Below are 27,222 nucleotides of genomic sequence, written 5' to 3' on the forward strand. Positions count from 1 at the left end.
TAAGTAGCGAGACGAATGCCTTTCTCCCTGAGCGGGGTGAGCGCCGCTTCTGTACATTTTATAAATACTCTGGGGCTGAGGGACAAGCCGAATGGTAGCACCAGATATTCGTATACCACACCAAGGAAGGCAAATCTCAGAAACTTTCTGTGTGGTGGGTATATTTTTATGTGAAAATATGCGTCCTTCAGATCGATTGATGTGAACCAATCTCCCTGGCGCACCATTTGTAGGAGTGTAGAATGCGTGAGCATTCTGAATTTGTATCTCCTTAGGTATACGTTCAGCGCACGTAGATCTAGTATTGGGCGGAGGGCTTGGGTTCCCTTCTTTGGAACGAGAAAATATCTCGAGTAAAACCCGCTGTGGCTCTCCTCTGGTGGAACCACTCTTATTGCCCTCTTGTTCAACAGAGAGGAAATCTCCTCCTGAAGGACATGCTTCAACTCCCCCCTCACCTGGGAATGAATTATCCCTTTGAATTTTGGAGGGGAAGTTGCGAATTGCAGTCTGTACCCGAATTGTATTGTCTTTAATACCCAGCGGGACTGCGTGCATTCTTGCCAGCTGCGTATCTGCAGTGTTCTGGCGCCCTCGTGCGGCTGAGTCACGGACGGTTCTGTGGTCTGTACTGCGCATGCGCGGGCACTTAGCGCTTTGACAGAGTCTGTGTGATCCATCACCTCTGTGAGAGCGACAGCTCCCCGGGTGACGTTATATTTTGATTCATTGATATGTTTTGCAACATTTTTTGGGGAGATATATTTTTTGAAATTTTTTGGGGGTTCAGTAAAAGCTTTATTGGGGTTTGAACGTGAGACATGCTTGTGATACATTGATGTATGTACACCGCTGCACCGTTCCTCTTTCGCTTCACTGTCTTGCCCCTGGCCCACCCGGGCTCTCCCCTCCACACAGAACAACTTTGGACCTCGGAACTCGTCCTTTTCAACATTTGAGGGTCGGGAACTAGCAAACTGGGGGGCTGTTGGTTCCCTTCCCGAGGAAAGATCCCATCAAACGGCCTTCTTTTTCCTCCTCACTCCCTGAAGATGGGGTTGAGGATGAGGATGGGGTTGAGGAGCAGGCTGTGCCGTCTGAGTTGCCGCTGGCGGATAGTTTCTTCTCTGCCAGGGAGATCTTTGCTCTGCGACTCCGCCTTGGCCAGCTGAACTTGTGTTCGGCCTCTGCCGTTTGGGGATGCGATAACTGGGGGAAGGGCGGGCTGTGACCTGTGCGAAGGTCTGCCTAAGTGGCGGGGGGGGTGCCGCCTGCGCCTTCCTGGGCATACAAAGCTGTAGCGCCTCGTCATCCCTCTTTTTCTCCTCACATCTCTTTTGCATCAGTGTGAGAGCCGAGCCGAAGATTCCGTCGGCCACCACTGGTGCATCCAAGATAGATTCTTTCTCTCTGTCGGAGAGATTCGCCAAGTTGAGCCACCGGCCTCTCTCCTGAATGACCATCGTGGCCATTGCTTTCCCCGCGGCTTGTACCGCGCACCTCTAAAGCCTCAGAGAGAGATCTGTCACTATACAGATCTCCTCCCACTGTGTCTGACCTGGTGTGGCCAAGGCTTCGTCCTGCAGCTCCGCTTGGTACGCGGTCAGCAGAGAGGTCGCGTTTAGAGCTCTGACGCAGAGCGCGACTGCTTTGTATGCGCGTTCCGTCATGTTTGACTGGAAGCGCTCCGTTTTCGACGGCAACAACGGATTTGCAGCCGCCGTGTGTCTTGGGAGCAAGTGCGCAGCCACTAACCGTTCCATGGGGGGCATCCTAAAAAGTCCCTCCCTTTCCATGCCCTCCACGTCGAGTGCAGACCCCCCCTTCACTGGCGTCTTGCTCGTAAACGGTTTTTCCTTCCATGTCACCGCGAGCTCCTCCAGGAGCTCTGGGAAGACTGGAAGGAGCTGCCGTGCCGCCCGTTTCGCTCTCGGCAGCCTCTTACCTTCATAGCGAGAGTTTGCAGTCTCTGCCACTACAGTCGGCCACTGAATATTCAGCTTTTCCGCGGCGCGTTTGCACACGTCCTGCAGGTCGACGCTCAGGAGCGGGGATGGTGCCCCGTCCATGGCTTCAGCGGCTCCTGTCGCGGCAAGAGGCTGTGCTGAGTGCACGGGTGAAAGGAAAGGGGAGTCCTCGAGATTCTCCTCTTCCTCAGAAAGGAGAAAGTCGGACTGACCCTCTTCCTCGAAGTCTAGCGCGCCTTCCTCTTCGTCAGTGCTGAGCACACTGGGTAGAGGGGCGCAGACGTCGAGCTGTTCACCCCAGGTGGTGGGCAGCTCCACAGGGATGGATACCTGTGGGGTGGCAGCTGGAGTGGGGCTAGGTGAGAGGAGTGGGTCGAGGCCCGACAGGCTAGCTTGGCGCGCTAGCCTGCGACGAAGGCTCTTCGCGGTGAAGCATGCGCAGTGTTCGCATGAACCGGGGTTGTCTAGCGCTAGTTGCGCATGTTTCAGCCCAAGACACGACGAGCAGACCTGGTGTGTGTCTTTGCTCGAAATCTTGTTCCCACAAACACAAATATGCACGTCTCCTCCCTCTCTAGCCTTGGCGGTCTGCGTTGCTGCAGCCATATTGTTTTTAAACGGTCCTAGAATTAACTGGAGTGTCAATAAAAGGAGCTAGGCGAAAGACGGTGTGGTGACCAGTCGTTTCGAAAGATAGGCTTCTGGTGTGAAGCGAGAAGAGGTTTTTGAATAGCGAAGTGACGTGCTGCCCCTTTTATACGGAGGGGGGGGAGGCCACTCCCAGACACAACGTCACGTCTGCCAGCCAATTGGGGCTGGCGTAGTGTAATAGGGCTTCTGAAGAATATGCGGAAGGGGCGTATCCCATAGTGAGACACCGAAACGTATGCTTGAAAGAGAACTGGTCCCTTCCATTGACGAGGGGAAATTCACACTCGAACTTGTTGACATGCAGTCATCTGTAACCATGGCACAGGAGCTTTCCACTAACGGGCCTGCAATGTTTTGGACTGATGTCAACGCACATCAGTTCCCTAACATTAAGAAAGTAGCGATCGTCATGCTCAGTATGTTTGGATCAACATATACATGTGAGTTAAGTTTTTCACACATGAACTCTATAAAAAGCAACTCTAGTTGCTCCCTAACAGACCATTCTCTCCACCAATGCCTTCGAATTGCATTGACAACTTACGAACCTAAAGTTACTGCTCTCGTTCAAAACAAAAAATGTCACTTCTCCCACTAAGTCAGCAGGGTAACTCTAGCCTACAATACATCAATATAATGTGGGATGCGTAACAGAGGCATGCCTAATCACACATGGTGATTTAAAATATGTTCCCTCAGTGTTGTTATAGTTGTGAATACTGTGCACTTTTTATTTTATGCACTTTGAGATGTTCTTGGGTCAAATGTGTGCAAGTTGTTTATTTTGTTTCAAAAGGAAACAATGTTATTTCTAATAGCCTACTACTGTGCACTATTTTGTTTTATGCACTTTGTGATCAGATAGGTCAGATATGTAGCCTAGGTCAGTTTTTTTTCTTTTGTAAGTGGAAAAAATAGGGGCTACCTCAGATTCTGTTAATTCAGCGCTTTTTGTATGCACCTTTTGCTCTGCAAACTGACCAAAGTTAAAAGAGAAACAACGAATAAACCTTACGTTTTTCAATAAATTTGTTTGTGTTGATTTTAAAATTTGTCATTACGAGCTGCTTTGCCGCTAACATGACTGGCCCAGCTAATCTTCTTGGTTTGACAATCTGGCCCAACTAAATTTGTAATTAAATAGCCCTGACTTAAACCGTTGAATCAACAATAAAAGCCATACTTGTGTTTAATAGTAAAAGTCATTATAGTGTAAGTACTGTACACTGTGATGTCAGGATTGGGACTAAACAGCTGTGTGGACATAAAAAAACTACTTATTAGTGAGACTCGGCTTGAATTTGCTTGGAAGCCTAAAGTTTGGACTTTGGAGCAATGGGAAACAGTTATGTGGTCTGATGAGTTAAGGTTAACCCGTTTTACCAGTGATAGTTATGTCAGGGTAGGAAGGAAAGGGCATGAAGCGATGCAAACATCATGGCCAAAGTACAAGCCTCTGAATGGTGTAATGACTTGAGATTGCTTCAGTTGGTCAGGTCTAGGTTCTGCAATGTTATGTGCCAATAAAATGAAGTCAGCTGATGGACCTGAATGTACTGAATGACCAGGTTACTACATCAATAGAGGTTTTCTTCCCTGATGCCACAGGCGTATTCCAGGACTCAAATTGTGAAAGAGTGGTTCTGGGAGGATAAGGAGTCTTGTTCAACACATGAACTGACCAACACATTGTGTGCGTATTTAAAGCTTAAAGTGACAGAATGAAATTTAGACTGTGTGCCATTTTTGGTCAGTAAGTGTATCACAGTTTTTTACATAAAATAAACACTGCTTGCATTAAATACTTACATTTTGCAAAAATATATTTTCTTCTACTTGACTGGAGTATAAAGCAGTAGATTGGCATGAAAAAAGATCATCACTTTGTACGAGTCATGAAAATAAACCTGTCACCAAAAGTTTTTAATAGTCCTTGAGACAAATCAAAGAGGAAACATTAGTTCTATTAAATCAAAGCAAATGTAATTCATTAATCATGTGATTCATGGCTCAGCTTTTTGATGAGGGGTCAGAGGTGTCTAGCTACACTGGTTTGGAACTGCACCAGGGCAATTTTTGAGGAATGTCTTGATGCATTGTAATTGTTACGTTTATCTCACATTATGATGGCACACATTGAAAATGAGACTCAATCCCAAATTGCTAGGAATTTGGGGGAACGCTGGGCATGAGCTCACTCAAACTGGACTGTTGAAGATTAAAAAAATCATCAGTTTTCAGGTATTTCCTTTCAGTTAGGGAAAGAAAGCAACATTTTAAATATTAAACGCTATGTATTGTGAGTAGTGTGGTGCGAAACTGTATCTTAAACAGCATTGTTCAAGATGGCTCTTTTCAGTAAAGTCTCTAGGCATTTGAAAGAAAAATAAATTGCCTGGAAATGGAAATCAAAGATGTACATGCAAAGCCTCTTCTATCAAAGCATAAGGTGCCATATGGTGCTGATTATGTCGGATGGACACCAGACAGCAGACTGTTGTCTATCCAGCGAATGTACAGAGCATGTGATACGAGGAGCAAAATAGACAAATCTTTCTTGAGCCCTTTTGCTCGCTGTTTATTCTGACGTGGTTTCCTGAATATTGTGTGACACCAGTCTTGATGAAATGAAGGGATTTGTGTAAAATATCGATGTATTCAGCCTGTTGAATATCTAACATCTGTGTATTTGCTGCTCTGTTGTTGGAGATTGATTACAGAAGGAACGATATAGTTTGCATTGTATTGCTTTGTGGCTCAACATGTTTTACAACACTTTTCATTCTATTGTGGTTACTTTTAAGTTCCTCTCCTTTGGTGAACCCATGTAGAGTAATCCGGTATAACAACTTCATGAAAGGTTCTTTCAGAAGTCAGGTGGAATACATAGCCACTGAATTAAGAAAAGCAAAAAAAGAATTTATTATTGTCTGATTGACTCCAAAGCTGCTCTTCCTTCGTCCTGAGAGAAATGCTGCTCCCAATGTATTTTCCATTGTTTGGAAAAAAGTGTCTTTGTGCGAATAATCTCTAACACAAACAGGCTTGGACACAATAAACACAGATGTCAGTCTTGCAAATGCAGTTAATATGTGTCCCAACATTTCAGCATGTTTGAGCATATTGTGCTCTTAATGAATAAGAATTTTTAGGAGGTTTTATAATCCTGGTTCTGTTATTACTTCATGTATTTCTTTGATAAGCTGTTAGTTACATATAGTGACTGATTATGTCAAACCTTTAGGTAAAATGTAATGAAAAACAGGGCTTTCAGGTCTTATGATGTCATAATGAACTAGATATACAGTATTAACACAGATATGCCTCCATTTTTATACAATCCTAGTCTATTTATAGAAAAGTGGATTTTTTTTTGTCAAATTTTCTACCATCATCTTCATACCACCTCTATACATCTGCTCATAATTAAAATAAAGAGATGGTGTTAAGGCGTGAGTAGGAGTTCTGAGAAGCACTGTACTCAGGAACAGTGTTAAATTCTTCAGGGTTGAAGCTGCTCTTTTTTCTCATTCTTCTTTTTAATTATGCAGTACCCCTTGGGAATAAGGGTTAACACAGTAACCAGTGGCCCCCATTATTCAAATATAAGTTAATAAACTGAAAAGCTTTTTATTTTGAATACTAGTAAGAATTGAGTAATGATAATGAAAGCTATTTTTAATAGCTAACCTGCTCTGATGATAATTATGGTCGAACTCTGTTTTGCAAATTGATATACTATTAATAGTGTTCATTTGTGTCTGAAGGTTTTTCTAATAGATTGACTTTAGTTTCAGCAACAATTGTTTTCACAGCTGGAAAAAAAGTCATATGATAACATTGTTTTGACCATAATGCCAGCATATTATACACACATAAAAAAGTCCCCATTTTGTGGGACCTGCATCAAGCAAAGAAATCAACTAAGAACATTGCTAAAGTTTTTGGGTTAAAACCTGGAAAAATAGTGATGAGCCGTCAACTTCGTGGGAGAAACATGGTTGGAAAAAAAATAATGAATTATATATGAGCTATGTTTCCTAGTGAAAGTAAGAACTTTTTCCCACACACAATGGCACGAGGACTCTCAGAGTTAGGATCAGCTGTCGCTGATCACACTTGTTTGTGAATGTAATCAGAAAAAAGGCTTTACTTTACTAGAGAACATAAAGATTGGACTTTGCAGCAATGGAAAAAGGTCATGTGGTCTGATGAGTCAAGACTGATTCAAGTCTATTTTGCACTTGTATACACCTGGGGACTATTCGGACAGCTTATCCCAATACCCATCCCAATAAGCTCTCATCATCTTTTTACAGATAGTTTCACCAAACATGGTGCTAGGCATTAAGGCCATACAACGCTTTCAGTTAAATTTTATTTGTGTAACGCTTTTAACAATTGACATTGTCGCAAAGCAGCTTTACACAATTATTTAAGTTTGTATGAGATGTGAACGTGTATGAATCAAAATGATAAGACTGTCCCTGATGAGCAAGCAGAGGTTGACGGCAACAGTGGCAGGGAAAAACTCCCTGAGATGGCAGTAGAAATAAACCTTAAGAGGAACAAGACTCAACAGGGAACACATCCTCATTTGGGGGAAACGGATAGCAGGGATTGATCTGCATCATACTGTGTAAGACTGAAAGTTCAGTATAACAGGAGATGTGTTTAAGTTAAAATTGTAAACTTGGGGCTCATTTGACCATAGGATTTTGTTCCAGAGGTTTTACAAACCTCACTCATGCTTCCTTGTTCTTTTTAGACACAAGAGGCTTTCTCCAAGCAACCCTGCCAAACAAACCACACTTTTTCCTTTAATTTAGCTTTTAATTATCACTTAACATGCTTAGTAAGTTCTGTAGGGTCAAAGACGTTTTCCTCTTCTTCTTTTTTTTGTATTGAGCATTGTACAGTCTGACCTTCTGACCTTGAGTTCAATGTGAAGTGCTGGGGCGTCCATTCTTGGGAAGATTGGTAACTGTTTTGAATACTTTCCACTTTCCACACAGAATAATCTTTCTTACTGCAGAATTTTATACTTCAAATTGTTTAGAATTTTTTCTTATAACACTTCCCAGATTGATGTGCAGCAACAATTGCTACCCTAAGACCATTGCTTTTGTCTTTCCCTTTTGGCATTGTGTTAACACACCCCTGAATGCTCCAGACTAGCAAACTGCCAAAACCTCAGATTTTATAGAGCACACCTGCGCATGATTAGTTAGTCAAAGGCTGCTGTTGTTTATCTGGATTGTATTAATCTAATGCTATAGGCGCTTAAACGCTAGGCATGATTAGTTTTGAACAGTGCCCAGGAATTATTGATCCCGCCCTTCCTCTTCTTCACTGGCTAGGGTTCACAATGTTGTTTTTATCCATACTTGGCACACTTTTGTATTTTTACCCTTCAATACAGCAGGTGTGGCATTATGCACCTAGTTGGTTGGTTGGTTGGTTGAGATGCCATTAAACACCAAGAGAAGAAGAGACCAAGAAAGTCAATCTTCGTGCTATGTCTAATATTGATATTTTGGGGGAAAATGTCAAGAGCAGTGCTCTTGTTTGCCTTCCTACTTTATTAGCTCTGGCTAGATAAAGCTAGATTTATCAGCTATGGCTAAGTTAGAGTAAGAGGTTTGCGCATGCTTTGTGCACCCGGAGATCTCATATTAAACAGATGGCACTGATGACGTCAGGACTAATTCCAGGTACAACTGGCTTCCATATCTGATTCAGTCTGTGCTGGAGTATGCTATATCGTCCTCATGACCACCTTTTCTAACAGACTCAGGAACACTTGTTTGTTTTTTTTCACTGATCAAAGTGAACCAGACTTCTGAGTGAAGTGTTCTCTGAAACGATCAGAGGATCCTAATGAATAAACACCCCAAGACCCACTATAATTTATTATGTTTTTACGTACAAAAAACTATTAAATGAGGGGCACTTACCTTTACACATGACTATATTCACAAGTTTTCTAATCTCACATATTTAATAATGAGAGGGTGTGTCTGATTCATTCATCATTTTCTAATCATCATTTCCTAATAAGCATGAGAGTCTTTATTAGAGTATAGAGTATTTATTGTGAACACTCAAGAAGACAGAATCTCTCTTGCTTTGTTTCAATATTATAAAAAAATTCTAAACAGCAATTAGTAATGCACTGTGCGCTGTCTGTGTGTCAGCTCTCTTCAGCACCCTAATTTTGCATACCCTATTATCTATAGATAAAAAAAGTATAAAACTTTTAGCTAGTAATCCCACAGCATTAAAAGAGGACTTTACTGTTTACTTATACACACTTTCAGCTCTGTGATTTTAAGTCTGCCATGGTGGTTTAAACACTGAATCTTTGGATCACTGAATCGTTGATTAGTGGGAATGCGACACTCATTAGTGTGAAAAACAAGCTTAAAAGCTTACACTTTATCCTGCTGATCCTAAAACCAGTGCGAAAATCTGCCTGTTTTATTTGGGCTAGAGAATAGAGGCTTGATTTTCCCATGACATTTGAATTAGCTTGTAAATATTTGAGGTGTCATTTAACGTAATGAGCGCTTGGAGGAAATCTAGACCCAGTTGAATTTCCTTCTAATAGACACCAGCTTGCTGACTGAAGGAGGTTTAGTCTGTATTGCTTTAGTCTGTATTGGCCATTAATATCAAATTGGACCAATCTAATGCTGAAGAGGTTTCGGTAAATGAAGAGACTGTGACTAACAATTCGCAGAAATTGATAAACTGATGCATTTTCATGGTGGAAGATGGTAGAATTCTGGGTAAATTGATAAATTATTTGGTATTAAGGGGCCTAGGGTGTGCCAAGAAAACAATCCGCACACTATTACATCACCACTACTAGGCTGAGCTAGTGACAAGGTGGCCGTAAGAGACTTTTTTGTAATTTGGTATGTTTTTGACACATCAAATAGCAGGTAAATAAATAGCTTTTTATGTGATTAGCGTTTTTATGAGAGTTAACACTCTTCACAGACGTTTCCTTTTAGCAGAACCTTAGTGGAAAATGATGTGCATGCATTAATCTAAGAAAGCATACTTCACCAGTTATACTTTATTATTTCTTATTATTAAGTTTTATAATTATGTTCCATTGTGAAATGTCATTGATTGCAATCGGGATCTGTTTCCAGTTTTGTTCTGTTTTTTCTAGCATGAAACTTTGAAATATAGAAGTCGTAGTGTAGTTTTTTTAACCGGGTCACATAAAGAGATGGACACCAGTAACTAATTAGCAGTCTTACCTTGCTTTTATAGGCAGTCTGGAAAAATGACAACATTCATTTTATTCAGGTTTTAAAAAAATACATTTATATCAAGACAGAAACATCCAGTGGACATCCATCTCCTGACCACAGGGTCATAATTATAATAAAGCCAATCTGATAATGTCAGGCACACCTGCAGCCTTGTGTCTCAGAATGTACACCTGTGTAAACAAGGGTAAAATGATTTCTTTATCCCAGGTTATTGAACCAAAAAGTAATCACTGTTAACGTCTACAAACAAAAGATACGAAAGAAACGTAATAGGGATGGGATTATAATGTCAGGAATGTTGGGTTGCGGATCATTTCTGTTCTCTTTCCATGATTCATCACCTTACTGAGTCAGTCTGGAGTAATCCATCTTCTGTAGAAACAGCATGTCACAATTAGAAATTAATATAAAAAATTATATAAAAAAATCTATATAATAGCGGAAACAATATAATAGAATTTGTACCTGTATAATTTGTATTGAGATGAGAACTAATAAGTAGTGAGTCAGATATTCTATCTGTTCAATAAGATTTTATTTTGGTGGCATTTTGAATAGCTTGCCTAGCTTTATTCCATTATGAACATATGGTTGCATTTTCATCTCCTTTCCTTTTGAATTTACTTCCTCAGAACTACAAAATACGCTTGCTAGCCATTTTATTAAGAACATGATTCTGGTACTGGGTAGAGCCCTCTTTGCCCTCAGAACAGCTTTAATTTGTCATGATATGAATTCCAGAGTGTTGAAAACATTACTTTGAGACATGCATATAATCGTTTCCCACAACTGAAGATGCTCTTCTGGATTCAGATCTGTTCAGGTGGATGTTTTTAAAGTACGATGACCACAGTGCCATGTCCATGGATTGAGTTTGAGAAGACTTTTTGCTTTGAGATGTGGCATATAATTGTTCTGTTGTAAGGATGGGAGTCACCAGTCACCTCCCGATACGATATTATCCTGACATCTACAGTAGGTGCTCATTCAATTAGAATTGTAGTTCTACAAGTACACACTTTTATAAATATCCCAATTCGATATAACATTTTTCTGATTCTTTTGATTTTGTTACAATTTTAAACCTTTAAAAAAGTTAAATGATTAATTAAATGTTGAACATTCCTTATAAGATTAGTTTTCTCACTTAAACGCCAAGTGGTGGATGAGAGTGCCTGGTGTAAGAGTGTGTGAGGAGTGGGTTTTAGACTTTAGAAAATGTCAGACCAGAGGCTTTTAACACGCATGATTTTTGATAATGTAACGGCATAAAAACGCGTTTCTGTTGCGCCACTCTGAAGCTTCTGCGCTCAGTACAGAATCGTTTATATCTGAAGCAGATCGCTGATCACAAGTCATGGCCAGTCAAACTGAAAACCAGCCAATTCTTGTCATTGGTCGGTCGACTGCTTCATCTTTGTTATAAACCCCCTAATCTCTATTCTGTCGTAAGGGATGTATCCCGTCAGCAGCTGTACTTGGATAGGCTGTGACGGTCGAACAAAGTTTTATTGGTGCTCACTGTGTGGCAAGAGCGCATTCTGGTGCCTCCATTACACCACCAGCATCAAAGAGAGCTATTGACAAAAGGCCAGTTAAGTTCATGATGTTGATGGCAAAATCTGACCATACCATCTACAAGAAATCAAGATTTGTCAGGCCATGCTACATTTTCAAGTCTTCATCTGCTCAGTTTGGGTGAACCTGTGTCGACTGAAGGTTCACGCCCTTGTTCTCAGCTGACAAGATTGGAACTTAATGTGGTCTCCAGCTGCAGCAGTCCACTGGCCTCACTATTCTTTTCTGACCGCTTTTCAACAAGGCAGAACTGCTGCTGGGTGTGTTTTTGTTTTCCATTTCATTCTGTGTAAACTCTAGAGAATGCGGCACATCTGAAAGCAGCCTATGCTTTCTGCTTTGCATTTGCTTTTTTGGTTAAATATATATTGCATTTAATGATTTCTTGTCCATTTAATGATTTTTTTCCCTCTCCTGCAATTCATAACGGATGTACAGTAATGCATTTTTTAACTATTCTTTGCCAGAATTAGTCTGTTGACTTAAGTCTACTATACTAAATGAGTTCTGCCACTAATTTACTCTACTAGTGATATAGCTGCTTCCCACAGGCCCAACACAAGCTCACACTTACTGTACATTCATTCAGTGTTCGAATCAGGGATCCTTGGCTTTAAGTTAGGGGTGCGCAGTTTCACCTACGGTAATTAGCATTTTAAAACATCATTGGTTCTCATGTTCAAAGTTAGGGACAATTGAAAAAAAAGAAAAACTTCCTTTTAAAAGCTCTAGTTTATCTTTGCATGTTTTCAACAATGATTGTCCCACTTTTTTTCCCATGTTTATTCTTTGTTCCCATTTTCTGATTATGGGTCCAAAATGAAAAATTGGCAAAAAAAAAGGACTACATTAGGACAATATAAAATCGTCCTGCATGACCAAAGAGCCTATCTGATACCAGTCTTGTTTTGCACTTTGTTGGAGCCTTAAGAAAACTTTGCTAAAGGAAATTGTAAAAAAGAAAAATGGACTATTAGCATACCCGCATGAGCATTCACTCAGTGCCTCTTACTGGATTTGATCGAGTTGTCTCCAAGGGTAACCATGATTGCTTGCCAAGATGATGTTGCTAACAAATCTTTCTACAGGGTCAATAAAGCCACAGAGAATCCTCCAGGCGCTATTCTCAGCAGGATATTTCCATTCCTGTCTGTCTTCACTTACGCAATTGTCACTGTTTGGGCATTAGATTATCTAAATTGTTAAATTGTTACATGTGCTAGCATTGACTTTAGCATGTAAACTGGTTATATGTTATTGGCTTTAGTCTAATTGCATGGATTGCACCTATAAGACAGACAACTGAGATTTTTTTTCATACGGATTTGATCTTGTTTTATGAAATGATGGTCAAGAACAATTAACAGTGGGAAGTTAATTTAATGCTATCTGTGAATTCCCTCCCTTATCTATGAGAAATGAAATCTAAAACGGGTAGTGGTTTTTGTCATTACTTGTGCATGCAACCCTTTAGAGGTTTCTGAAAATGTTTCCAGACTAGCTGTTATATACAGTACATTCACCAGCCTCTTCATTAGGTACACCTTGCTAGCACTGACTTGGACACCCTTTTGGCTTCAGATTTGCCTTAATTCTTCTTGGCATAGATTCAACAAGATTACTGGTATTAAGGATATTTAAGTCTGTATTGACAAGATGCAGTTGCTGCAGATTTGTTGTCTGCATATCCATGATGTGACCCTCCTGTTTCACCACATAACAAAGGTGCTCTGTTGGATTGTGATCAAATGGTATCCTTTGGAGACTATTTGAGTACATTGAACTTACTGTCATGTTGAAGAAACTAGTTGATTTGAGCTTTATGACATGGAGTGTTATCCTGTGGTTATGAAGGGATGGACATGGACAGCAACAATACCCAGGTAGGCTGTTTGCATTTTCAATTAGTCCTAAGGGGCCCAAAGTGCCCTCTCCACTATTACATTAGCACCACCAACCTGAACCATTGATACAAGGTAGGATGAATACACGCTTAATTTTTTTTTTGTCTGATTCTGACCCTACAATTCGAATGTCAATTTAAAAACTGAGACTCATCAGCTCAGACAAAGGTTTTTCTAATTTTCTATAAGCTCACCTGGCCTTGATTTCCCTTTTTTTAGTCGTCAGCATTGCCACCCGATGTGGTCGTCTGCTGCCGTAGCCCATACGCTCACTGGATTATTTTCTCTTTTTCAGACCATTTTAAAACATAGAGATGGTTGTGCATGAAAATCCCTGTAGATCAGCAGTTTTGTAAAGATGCCCAAACCATCCCGTCTGGCACCAACATCTACGCCATTTTCAAAGTTAATTAAATTACCTCTCTTACCCATTCTGATGCTCAGTTTAACCATATGCAGATCATCTTCACCATACATATTGCAGTGATTAATATAGTTCAGCTGGCAACAAGTTGTTTAACCCCAACTGATGGAGCGAGTAGCTTCTCAGTTCATATGTTCATAAGACATATCCTGTTCTCAGGGCAAAGATGTTGCTCTGTTTCCAAAGGGTCAAATTATTGGCCTACAACTAGCATACTGAATGACCAGATTTTTCCCACCTTTTTTACCTGATGGCATTGCATATTACAAGATGACAATGCCAGGATTCATCTGGCTCATTTGGTTGTTCTTTGCTGGATGTTGGAATGTGCTGAAGAAGAATTTACTCAGCAGTCCGACTCTCCCATCATCAATACAATATCTTGGAAACAAATTAATGTGAATATGGACAAAAAAAATGCTGCGACAATGCAAGGAGATTTAACTGCAGGTAGTAATCTAACTGCTTGTTGTATTGCGGGCCACCAGGAAATAAGGAAGACATAAGGCAACAGGCAACACTCGGTAGGTAATTACCATGGCTGGTCAATAGTGTGCTTAGTATTATCTTTATTAATAGCTATTCTAAAATGAATGATACATCATGCTATTGCGCGTTTATTCATAATATATGTATGTATGTATTTGCTTGTATAACAGACATACAGCATTAAAAAATATTGAAAATATTTATTTTGCATTTAAAATATTGCGATTTTAATGGCTCTGTTTAATGCTAAGTAATAGTTTAATATTGACTTGCCCTAATGAAAGTTGCATACCTATCTGTATGACTCCAGCAGAGATGGTTCATTTCAAGTACGTCACTGGTGTTGCTTTAAGGTCAAAAGCAGGAAGGAAGCACCATTTGCACTTTTCCAAGAATGAGAGACATAATATTCCGTGCAGGTTTGCTGCATAGATCATTGCACCAGCCATGTGCTCCTCATTGGCACATCATAGTTAGGCTTTATGGCAGGAATTTGCAAGAAATAGTAAACGAATCCTTTCAAAACGCAGAGCGCCTATGCCACTGGGGATTGAATATTTGCTGAAGCTGCACACTAGGCCTTTGTTTAGGACTTATAAGGCACAGTGCCTGGCTGGACTTGATTTAATCATAAAACCCAGACTTTCTGAAAACATTATTAAAATGCTGTGAGTCATGTGCTTGTTTACATTAAAGATTTACTTCTTTGTTTTTGTATTTGTACTTTCACAAACTATGAGGTAAATTGTGATGAATGTTTTTCTAGCACTACTGTGTACTAATATACCTGCACATTCTTACAATTATTTAATCAGCCAGTCTTTTGGCAGTACTACAGTGCATAAAATCATGCAGATACAGGTTGAGAGTTTCTGGTAATGTTCACCAATTAATCATTAGACTAGGGTTAAAAAATGTGAATTTATCCACGGAATTGCTCTTGTTGCCAGGCAAGCTGGTTTGGATATTTAAAAAATTGCTGATCACCTGGGATTTTTCTGCTGAACAGCCTCTAGAGTTTATTTGCCTTTTACAGGGTGGATGGGAATAGATCCAGTTATAAATCACGGTTATTTTGTGTGGCGATTTGCATATCGCCACACAGATTCCAAAATCGATTTAAAAAACAGTATTAAATAAATATTTTTACATTTATAAACAAGATCAGCCTATCAACCCCAGTTTTGTACCAAGTGCAGAAGCTTCCAAAAGGAGCAACAGAAATACATTTTATTGTGCTTTAAAAGCCTCTGAGCTGCCTTTTTCTCCAAACTTTGTGAGCGAATTAGTCTCAGTCTCAAAACACAGTGAGGGCAAATAAGTCGTGGCCACGTGCATGTCTTAGAAGTCGCACGCATTCACACACTTAGAATTAATTTGTGTTTTAAGACTTTATGCATTTGAGGAGGTAAAAAGTCACTGTTTCTGTATAATCCAACAGGCGGCACACACTGACCTATTTAAAATGTTGTTGACATAACAGACATACGTGCTGCTCAGTAAAAATGTAGCTTTTTCACTTAATTTAATTTTAAGTTAAATGTTAAACACTTGTATTTGAACTTATTTTGTATTGTTTAAATGTTGCCATTGGGTTTAAAGTAAAAAGAAAATTTGTTATGAGAAATGTGCTACATTTAATTAATCATTAAACTTTTTAAAATTGTAATTAAATGGGGGGAAATGTAATATTGAATTGGGATATTTATAAAATCGTGATCCTTATAGAATCGCAATTTTAAACAAATCAGGACCTACGTCTCGTAATAATATCGTATTCCCATCCCTTATGTATTCTTTATGATAGATTTCAGAGGAGAATGGAAACCCACTGGTGTAAGCTGACAGGATATTTATGGTAACTTAAACCTGAGATGGTAAAGTATATTCAAAACAGTTGTGAATCGAAAAAAAAACATAAAACCTAGATGAGATCTCAGGGACCTCAGGGATCTCAGATTGCATTGGGCACAGCTTCACCAAAACTTCGCTGCTAAAAATCAAGAAAAGTCCAGGCAATTGTTTTTCAATTGACAGTCGAAAATGTTGATGTTGCAAAATTATTAAATATGATACTACTGTATGTATTTGAAAGCTTGTACAGTTATATTTACTGTTTGTATGAACAAGTATGACAGACTTGTCAGATGCTCTACGTGAACATATTTAATAAAAAGAAAATCATGTTTAATCGTTGATATGGGGAGAAGAAAATAGACGATAATATATTTTTCCATTTCGAATTTCGATCATCTTGTTTATGTACGTTTATGAATATATTAATTTGGATGTCTTAAGTGGCCAGCAGATAAAGCAAAATCCATTTTCAAGTTGTTTGAACTCCTGACCAGACTCGAGCATGGAGCAACCACCCTTGGTGTTCTAATATGAACCTCAGATTCGTTAAATGCTACAATTTTACAGAAGTACTGGCAAGTCTGGTGTTTGCAGTTGGGGAAAAGTACAGACTTACATTACACATGAACAGTTCCAGATGGAAGGACTTCAAGTAGGCATTAAAAGGATTACAGACATGACAGAAAAATGGATGACGGTTCCTTTTTTTTTTTTTTTTTTTATAAAACTGGCAGGCAGCATTTTTACATTCTCATATCTTATACCAGGCAGAGAAAGAGAAGAAAATAATTTCTTGCAGAGTTAAAAAAAAAAAAAGATAGTAAACTTGTGTTTTAAATTTGACAAGTGACAAACGGACACATGGCTTTGTGGAACGTGAGTAGAAGCCTATTACGAAGATAAAAGGGCACTGTGTGTTGGAATATAATCTTTTCAGCAACACTTCTGAGCCTACCTCTCGTGTTTGTGCTTGTGCATATTATTAATAAGAGACTGGAATTCTTCATACTGGTGTTATTAGTCAGTAACTCCCATTCATTACTAGTGTGATGCATGCATAGCCACAGTTCCCTGTTTCTACAGACCTGGAGTTTCCTGAAGTGTTCCTTTGGTGTCCTTTTCTAGCATCTAACAGCATCACTCACATATTAGAAGCACGGTCTGGAACTCATACCTGCCCTGTTGCTTGTTTTGATTGTTTTGTGTGAATGACCTTAGCTGCCATCCATCACACATGGCAGCTCCTCAGAGGCCTTCCGAACGTGTTCCCAGATTTGAGATTCTCTGTACTAAAGTAGTTCTGTCTGTCTTTATTTATTTACAGTATCAACAACAAGCTCCAGCAGCCAGAAGCCGCATCAGGGGTCCTGGAGTACGCTATGAAACATTTCGGCGAATTGGTGAGCATTTCCTAATTTCCTAAAGTCTGAAAGTCTTCAGTGTTTTTATCGCATCTGTGGCTTTCATCAGTACCTTAGAGTGAAAATTAGACACTAAAATATATATATATATATATATATATATATATATATCATCATATGAATATATATAATATGCCAAGTCAACCTTTTAAAGCCAGTTTTTGTTTTAAGTCAAAATTTATCACATAAAGCTGAGAATTTCAACTTATACCTTCCTGGCTTTCGGTCATCATCAGTTTTGCTGCTGTGGGCATAAAAATCCTTTCTGAGAAATGATAAGAGATTTGGATATGCCATATACAATTACTGTGAAATGAAATTCTTCTTTTAAGCCAGTGGCCTCAAAAAGATTCTGACCTAAGTATTTAATTCTGATCATAGGGATGTGATCCAGATAAGAAATTGCATCCATGAACAAGGATGCTCCTAGGAAGACTACAGATGCTTTTCCACAGCTGTGCATAACCTAGTGCACAGGTTCTTTTTGTTAGACTTGATTGTACCTAATTGTTCCAAGATACAATTACTATACTCGTCTAGTTTCCCGCCCTATTCGCATCTTTTTGTCTTGTGACGGTAACAACATGAAAACTGGTCCAAACAGCAAATAATAAGACAGACTTTGCATTCTTTGAAACAAAAGAAGTATTGAATAAATGCCCATTGAATGTCATCAGAGGATACTATTAAATAAAATTTATATTAGAGATTATTTTATCTTTAGAATCCACTTTACTAAATGTATGAATTTAGCAGAACTTCTTTTTAATAAGACTGGTTTCACTTTTTTTTTTTTTGTAAACTGGCAGCCTAGTCCATCTTTGTTTTTTTCTTATAGAGAAAAGAGTCTGCTAAAGAGCAGGAATGGAAGAAAATGGGTTTGGCTGAGAGAAAGTGACAGCTAAGCTCAACTGTTTGAACTAAGTGTTTCAAATGTGACTTTGTGTAGAATATTGAAGCAGACATCTTCATGGGGTGGTGCGTGATGAACGCTTAACTGGATACCCAATCATGCCAAATGTTTACTTTTCCTCTGCAATTTTCTAAAGCAGGTCACATGAGTATATCATTTCAAGTTAGTCTGATTTCCTAACAGTCCAATATCAGGTATAGTGATACTTTGGCCTAAAATATTAACTTGTAATAAAAAAACTTCTGACCTGATCAGGCTCAATCGGAAATAATTTTTTAATCGGAGTAATAGTGGTGATCTGTTCAGTAGGTAATTATTAGCCATATAACATAACCACTATCTGTCTTGTTAATCTTTTCTCTCTTGTTGTGATGAATATATATTCTTTCTGCACAACTTTCCTGTCCATTTTACACATAGTAGTAAAGATTTTAACCAATCTTAGATGAGACTGGATTTCTCTAACCAATTATAACGCAGAGGGTGGGATTTATCAGAAATGATGGGATGCCTAAACTAATCTCAAAGTTTGTGAGGAAAAACTTTTTCCATCAAATTTCCCAGATTAAATGTTTCACAGCAGGCGGAACCACTTTGTGCGTGTGAGGTTATATTTTTGTTAAATGCCTAAAATCATCAGACACGCTAATGAAGTAGGCATAAAATAGGTCACCCACTTGGATTTTTTTTTCTTTCTTTTTGTTTGTATATGTGTGTTTATTTTGTCTTGATTGCACTATTGACACCATCACAACCTTAAAATGACAGGCTTGATACTTTTAAACTGAAGACCTCCCAGTGAGAGTTCATCTTCGTTTCTTGGTGTCAGGCTTAAGCCTGATTAATGTATTGATGGCATCACTATATTGAATTGCTGTAAAGAGGGTTAAAATGAGACAGGGTCACTATGTCCTTTTTATTACATTTATGTACTTGGTTTATAGTTTACTTGAAAGGATCACAATAAATGTAAAATCGTTTTAATGATTTAATGTTTAGATGATGCCCCCTAAAAATATATTTAGTACTGTGAGAGTTTCCAGAAAAACTCATATTCTTCAGCATGCTCAATAAAACCAAACAGCAATTTTACTTACAGTACAGTAATGTGCTAAGGCTTGGGCACATACAAAAATATGGCATAAGCAAAAGAGTTTTTTAAAAACATTCCTTTATAGAAGAAACTTCTATAAAGAGCAATAAAGAGTAATAAAATAAACAGGCAATATTTGGAGTGAAAACTCATTGCTTCAAATCAGGAGTTTTAGACACAGATTTTGTGCAGTTTTATAAGAAAACAGCTGTTAGGTTTTACTGAGCTTGCTGGAGAATATGAGTTCTTCTGGTAACTTTGTCACACTCGCTCCTTTTTATTTTTATGCAAATCCCAGGAGCGTACATTAGGTTTTTTTGTTTCCATCTAAAAATATGAAAAAAAATATTCCATGTGCGGATAGTCAAGAAATTTTACAGAAAAAAAGCAAAATATATATACCTAAAGTCTGCCGGCGAAATGGATTGATCGTAAATAAATTATTTCATTTATGCATGAAATATTTTTTTTATTTAATATATTCTTAAACTGTAGAAAAATTGTTGGTTAAAAATGTGTTGCATCTCATGTGGTTTTCCCTTTTTGTAGGAGATTCAGGCCACCTGGTATGAGAAGCTGCATGAGTGGGAAGATGCTCTGGTGGCCTACGATAAGAAGATCGACATGAATAAAGGGGACCCGGAGCTTATACTGGGCCGCATGCGCTGTTTAGAGGCCCTGGGAGAATGGTTAGTTTAAAGTCTATTACAGGCCCACGCGCTTGCTTTTTTTTAATTGTAATAATTTTTTTTTTTTAATAGAAAGTCTGCCACAGTTTACACACTTTCCCACACACAAGAAGATCTTGGTTTCATCTTTTCCCCTCTTAAAACCTTCTTTTGTTCCTCAAAAATGCAATATTCATGGGCTTATGTAGTCCCCTTAATTTAAGATTTGCTTGACTGTTTGATTGCGATTATTAGAAAACTTGTTAAACTAATCAAAATGAGAATGCAATATTCCCAGGAGAAGGGTGTGAACCTGAGTTTTGACTAGCCGTACTTCGTCTGTGCTTACTGATTTCCTAACATCACTGATGGAATCTGACAGAGCCACTGGGCAAGAAGAAAGGAAAATGCAGAGCATTTCCTGTAACAGGAATAGTGCACATTTGCTGGGAGGGGTAGCTGGACACTCTGTACAGTGGAGTCATAAGCTTTTTTTCCCCCCTTTTTACATTTTTTTTTTTTGCACACTGACTGTGGAATCATTTCGAGAACCCCGCTTCAGGGTGGTATGTTGAATGAGTACAGATAAGAATAAAGCTTATATAATGACTATAATGGCAACTCTAATTTAAATGTAATTAATTAAGGGAGTAAAACACAATGGGAGCAATTACGTCAATTCTGATAACAGTTTCTCAAAGTGTTTTATTTCATTTTCGATTTTGTTTAGTTTTTAAAAGAAAGATCAAGATTCCAATATTCTGGACTATCCCTAAAACAAGTACTGCATTTATTGTGCAACATAACAATGCAATTGGTATATGCAGTAAATACAGCGTAAGTAATGCAATGATTTGCCAAAAGAGGATATTAGCAAAAACTTAGCCGGTAATGTCAATAACAGTTTGCAGGATATACATGTATACAGTATATATACAAAAAAATTACAGAAAAAGAGCAGCACTGTATTTTTGTGCAATGTATATAGAGATAAATTGTGTATAGCTTTGTAGCTGTATATAAAAGAAAAGCAGACGGTTCATAGGTGATTCAGAAAGACTTAGAAGCATTTATTGATTTTTTTAAAAAAAAATTTATAGATGTTGGCAGAATGTTATCAGAAGGGGTCTTGCTGAAATTGGATTTGTGACTGGTTTTGAATGTGGGCTTTAACAGGCAGTTGCTCTCCTCAGTACCGACTTACTTTCACTCATGCTGGCAGCAGACACTGTGTAATTAACTGTCCTAGAACCCGTGTGACGCGGAGTGAAGCACATATAGTAGTTAAATGTCCCAGTGCTGTTACTGTCTATTATCACCATCATGAAATGCTTATCGTCCAATCAGATTGCTCATTCAGAACCAACCATTGTATAATAATCTTTAAAGCACAGTTTGCCTGTAGTACAGCACTCAGAATTTTGGGGCAATAATGTACCATTACGATTTGCAATTTTATTCTACTCTTCCATGCAAAAATGCTCCAGATATCTAACTAGGCCATTCCAAATATGTTGAACATATTCACCGCTACGTCTTACCACAGGTTAAGTGTTTTCAGGTGATAACCTGTTTTGTTTAAGTTCCTGAAATAATTAGAGGTTATGCACAGAATGCTCTTTCTTGGTCTTATCAGATCATAATTAATTTTGCTGCTGTTGTAAAAATTTATCAGGACTTGTATTTATTATTTGAATTATATATTTTTTAAGTGTTATAATGTTATTTTTATTTTATATATGTCTAAGAAATTCAGTTTTAACTACTTCTTCTTAAAGGTGTTTAGCAAAACCATGATAATTTAAAATGCATGTGCATTACAAGGCGTAATACATCAATAAAACCCATATTCTGCATTTGCTAGAGATAATTAAGTCCATAAGAGTCCTATTTTTGCTTTAGATTTATTTATTAAATCTGACATCAGATATGACATGACCACTTACTACATTATAGCACTAATATTTCGTTCTCACGACTGTTTTTTTTGTTGTTGCACAAAATGGTAACCTAGCTCCTCTTTTTTTTCTCATTGTATATTTTTGTCTGTCTGTGTATGTGCTAGGAAGACAGACGTTATATAGCTCATATAATAAGTCTTCCATTCTTCTGGGAAAGCAATTAATTCACCCTCGCCCCTAAAAGCTGTCTGACTATCACGGGACCCTCTTTGTGCAGTGACCTTGTTTTGCCCTTCCCATAATAAACACTTAAAAATTCTTTAGACAGTGCACTGGAAAAGCTCATATCAAGCTCAGGCCTCAGAGGGCCTATTTGTTTTACAGCTTCATGTGCATTAGCTGTGGCGCGATGTCATGGTGTTCTCTGGTCTATCACAGGCGTATCAGAAAAACATGTATATTTATGGTGAAAGACTGTTGATAAAACACAGATGAACGCTTGACCTTCCTTGTCGCAGCAGTAGGTCAAATGTGACTCAATGAGGGTAAAAGTCTGTTCATACAGAATAGGGAATACAGCATTACTCTTAGACAATACAAACTGACTCTAACCAGGGTTTTTAATGGATAAAAAGGAAATGCCAATTGTAGACTTTGTTGCAGTGCCTTGGCTTACCTAATGATCTCTCTATCGCTCTGTCAATCTTTTTCTGTCTCTCTTTTCCTCTCAGGGGTCAGCTACACCAGCAGTGTTGTGAGGAATGGACTCTGGTTAGTGAGGAGACGCAGGCCAAAATGGCACGCATGGCAGCAGCTGCAGCCTGGGGCCTGGGTAACAGAAACATGCAACCATACTTTATTTTTATTTATTTATTTATTTATTTATTAAGTTAAATGGTTTCTCACTTAGATTTAGTATCTGAACACCCTGTTGTTATTTGTGTGTTTTAAAGGGCACTGGGACAGTATGGAAGAGTATACCTGTATGATCCCTAGAGACACCCATGATGGTGCCTTCTACAGGGCAGTGCTTGCTTTGCACCAGGACCTTTTCTCATTAGCCCAACAAGTAAGTGACATGCTTTACATTGAGTAACCAGTATTTTAGACTATACAGTATAAACCTATCAGTCACTTTATCAATAGAAACATCTCTACTTTTAGTAGACTCTACTTTTAACATCTCTACTTTTAACTCAGTTTTGTAATTCTCCAGCAAGCCTGCTATGTGATATTAATGCAGCGTATAAATTCATGCACATACAGATGATGAGCTTTAGATAATTTATTACATCAATTATAAAATTGCACAAAAAATGGCGCAGTGGTAAAGCACTCGCCCTATCATCCGGAGATCACTGGTTCGAAGCCCGGGTGATGCTGTTTTCCTCTCACAGCCGGAGGCACAGAGAGAGCTGATTGGCCGAGCTCTCTCAGGGGGGAGGGATGAGAGGTACTTGTGCTCCCACATTAGTCTTGGCTCTACAGCCAATCAGGGGCGTCTGTGAGCTCGCGCACACAGAAGGAGCGCCTAGCGCTTTCCTCCGAGTGTGTTACTCCGCCCCTAACGGTGCGTGAGCGAGCAGTTCGAAAAGATGCGGTCGGCTCGCGTCACGTGGTTCGGAGGAAACACGGGATAGCTTTCGTTCTCCCGACTGAGTGGTTGTAGTAGCCTTGATGTGTGTGGGAGCCTCCTAGTGACGGGAAGTAATTGGCCACGACTAGATTGGGGAGAAAATCGGGGAAAAAAGAATTGGACAGGACTAAATAAAAAAAATAATTTAAAAAAAGCACGAAAATCTCAATGTGAATCTCAGTGATTTGAACCTTTGCTTGGTTGTTGTGGCCAGATCAGCTTGTTTGAGTAGTTTAGAAACTGTTGATCTACTGGGATTTCCACACAACAGTCTATTGAGTTGCTGTGGGAAAAAAACAAAACAAGAAATAACATCCTGTCCTTCTGGCAGAATCACCTTATTGATGAGAAAAAACAAGCTGGTACAAGCTGACAGGATGGTTATGGTCACTTAATTATCATTCTTTACTGTGGTGAGCAGAAAAGAACCTCAAAATGCACAACACGCTGAGCCTTGAGGTGAATCGGTTTCAACAGCTGAAGACCACAACAGGAAGAATCAGAGGCTACAGTGGGCACAGGCTGATGCAAGCAGGACAGTTGCTAGAAAAGGCATAACATAAAAGGAAGTAATTAGAATGAATAAATGTGTGCTTGCTTTGAGAAAAGAAGACAAGCCTCCATCCCCACAGGTGTTCAACATCACTATCAGCAGCATTCCTTTCACTGGAGGCTTCCCAAAGGTCATCCTGCACCCATGATCCTGTCTGCTCACTTTATATGTCCTCCTCCGTTCTCTCATCCTCCTAATCAAAGACAGACCCCCAACTCTATCTATTTTTCAGCTGAATAGAAAGACTGACAGATGGACCTACTTCTGTGACGCCCAAACCTGATCCAGATGTGATTGCTTTTGTGGTCTCAGAAGTGCTTTTTCTCATACCTGGTCCTCCATTCTTGCAGCAGGGCTTAGGAGACAAATGTAGTAACATTGAGTAGCAAAATAAAGATGTGTCTGTGAGTACAAAAATATGTTTTCTGTGACTAGGTGAGATGCAGAAACTTTAGTCAGATTATTTTGCGTAATTTTAAAGGGCAATGTATCTCTTAACTTTTCTGCTCAATCTCTTTGTATGGGAAACTTTTGCTCACAACTGTGTTTTCTGTTTTAGATGGCTGACAGTGGTGAGCAGCCATTTTGTGCTTAAAGGGACAGATGTAAAAAGGTTTTAATCACAGCTCTGAGCTTGTCACCTGTTAGAACGTTCAAAAAGTGCGTGATTTAATCATCTATATCAAGTAACTCAAATAAACCCCTATAAACCAAATAAATGAGTGTTCAAGGTTGATCTTCAGCATCCGACTCAGACTTAAGATAAGCTCAGTAGAAACCAGTAAGCTCAGTTCTCTTTCCTTGTCACGCACACGGTGTATACAAACTGTGTGCGATCTGTTTCTCTGACATTTAATCAGACTAAGCCATAATTGGTGGTCACGATGCCAATATGGCGGGTCACACCCTTGGTCTGTGAAAAACCTCTTTTTAATCTTATGCTCTCCTTTTGATTGATGTTATTTGGTGTGTGTGTGTGTGTGTGTGTGTGTTATAGTGCATCGACAAAGCCAGAGACCTGCTGGATGCTGAGTTAACTGCTATGGCTGGAGAGAGCTACAGCAGAGCATACGGGGTGAGGCACCATCTTGTGTAGTCCTCATTTAACACTGCAAATGAGCTCCAGAAGAGTAGCAGCATTGACTAGCACCACTAATGGGCAGCGGGAATGATCTGCTTTCTTATTACTTTTTTTCCCTCCTTCAAATCGAAGGTGTGGTCTTAGGTAACATCCTTAACATCCTTAACATCAAACCAAGTCTGTGCCTGTTAGTAGTCTGTGTGTTTATACCATCCACATTTTCTTGCATGTCAGCAACTGAAATCTATTCTTCCCCCAAACATAAGTCTGATGTGGTTTATATAACAATGGCCATAAATTTCCACGGGTGGAAGGACGTCATAGAAGTTTATCTTATACAGATGTGGAGCTTGATGAGTTGGGCATGTTTATTTGTATATACACCGTTGCTTTAATGAGAGTAAGTCAAACTGTCTGCAATTTGGAGATTTGATCTAGCCAAAACTCTAAGTCTGAATTTTTTTATTTTTTTTTGTTAAACCTGTTTGTCTTTTTTGGAAAACCAATTCAGTAATAAGTCAATTTTCTGTGAATGATCGTCTGCTGTGATGGGCCACAATGCAATGAATTTGGTGATTTTATTTACTTTATTTTATTTATTTAACGTAGAACTTTTGTTGTTTAGGAATCACACATTCCTTAATGATGCTTCAGGATTAAAGATTTAAATAGTGTTTAATAAAATGATGAGCTGTTGCAGTTATGATCTTTTACCACATCCTTGACGGTTTTATTCTGTCTCTCACTCATAGGCCATGGTGTCATGTCAGATGCTGTCAGAACTGGAGGAAGTTATTCAGTATAAACTGGTTCCAGAGAGGAGGGACATCATCAGGGAGACATGGTGGGAAAGATTGCAGGTAACCTCATTACACTGTGTCACCTACGATCGCCTGCAGTTTGTCCACTCGAAGTGGTTCCGAAAGATGACGTCATTTTACGGGAGAAGTCAACCAGACGTTCTAAAATGTAATGAAGTTGCTAGGTTATAGAAAAATAAGCAGTGACGGGGTTGTATGATACGGACTGATGCAAGTGGAAATTCATTTTATTTAGTTTCAAGCTATTACCTTTAAATAGATTAAAGTTGCATTCATAAAATGTCTGAAAAAAACGTTAGTTTCAGTTGTCACTTACGTTATGCACTGCCTTCATTTCAGTAGGGCCATGTTATGGAGCGGCATCAAGCAAAGAGGACAACTAAGTAGATTTAAAATGACGGTACAGGAACTGGGTTAAGAAACCTACAACACATTATTAAAACCTGAAAGGATAGTCCTGAACCTTCAATTTTGTAAAAGAAAATCATGAATGGAGATCACTTAAACACTGGTGAAATTGCATGGTAAAAAAATCAACAGTAAAAAGTGTATGTATGGAAATGCTCTTACTTTCACTATTAAACAGTAAAAGTAAGAGCATTTCCATACATACACTTTGTGATGAGAACTCTATCCGCGCGTGTTTCGGTCCTCGTAAAAATTTAGCGTACAGTTCCCACAGTCAGATGTGTCTCGCCCATAAGTTGGTGACAAGTTATCTAATGATTTTTAAACATTGGGCTTTCCATGCATTGAATCTTCACGGAAATGACTGCAGTGGGCTCTGAGGCATTCATGGCCATGCGGCCATCTTTAAAATGATTACACCACACAAATGTTTTACTGCTAAAAGTCTCATCACTGTTCTGTGCTTAAAGAATTCCCAGAAGTCACAGTTTGACTTGAACATCCCTCATATTTTCTAGTTATGTGGTTGATGACCAATCATCTGCACATTATTTTTATTGTGTCTTTA

The 27,222-nt window shown here is 38.9% G+C and overlaps 1 protein-coding gene across 3 annotated transcripts in view; it reads left to right on the forward strand.

The window, feature by feature from the left end:
• The window catches only part of mtor (mechanistic target of rapamycin kinase), a 125,281-nt gene that overhangs the window by 63,535 nt on the left and 34,524 nt on the right, over positions 1-27,222 (forward strand). For all 3 annotated transcript variants that reach the window (XM_053503232.1, XM_053503230.1, XM_053503233.1), the window contains 6 exons: positions 17,484-17,559; positions 20,136-20,275; positions 22,887-22,987; positions 23,109-23,224; positions 25,342-25,419; positions 26,178-26,285. In XM_053503232.1, the coding sequence (XP_053359207.1) occupies positions 17,484-17,559; positions 20,136-20,275; positions 22,887-22,987; positions 23,109-23,224; positions 25,342-25,419; positions 26,178-26,285 (619 nt within the window). The remainder of the gene's footprint in view (positions 1-17,483; positions 17,560-20,135; positions 20,276-22,886; positions 22,988-23,108; positions 23,225-25,341; positions 25,420-26,177; positions 26,286-27,222) is intronic.

This window comes from Clarias gariepinus, chromosome 9 (assembly GCF_024256425.1).
Source record: "Clarias gariepinus isolate MV-2021 ecotype Netherlands chromosome 9, CGAR_prim_01v2, whole genome shotgun sequence".
Classification (NCBI taxonomy): domain Eukaryota; kingdom Metazoa; phylum Chordata; class Actinopteri; order Siluriformes; family Clariidae; genus Clarias; species Clarias gariepinus.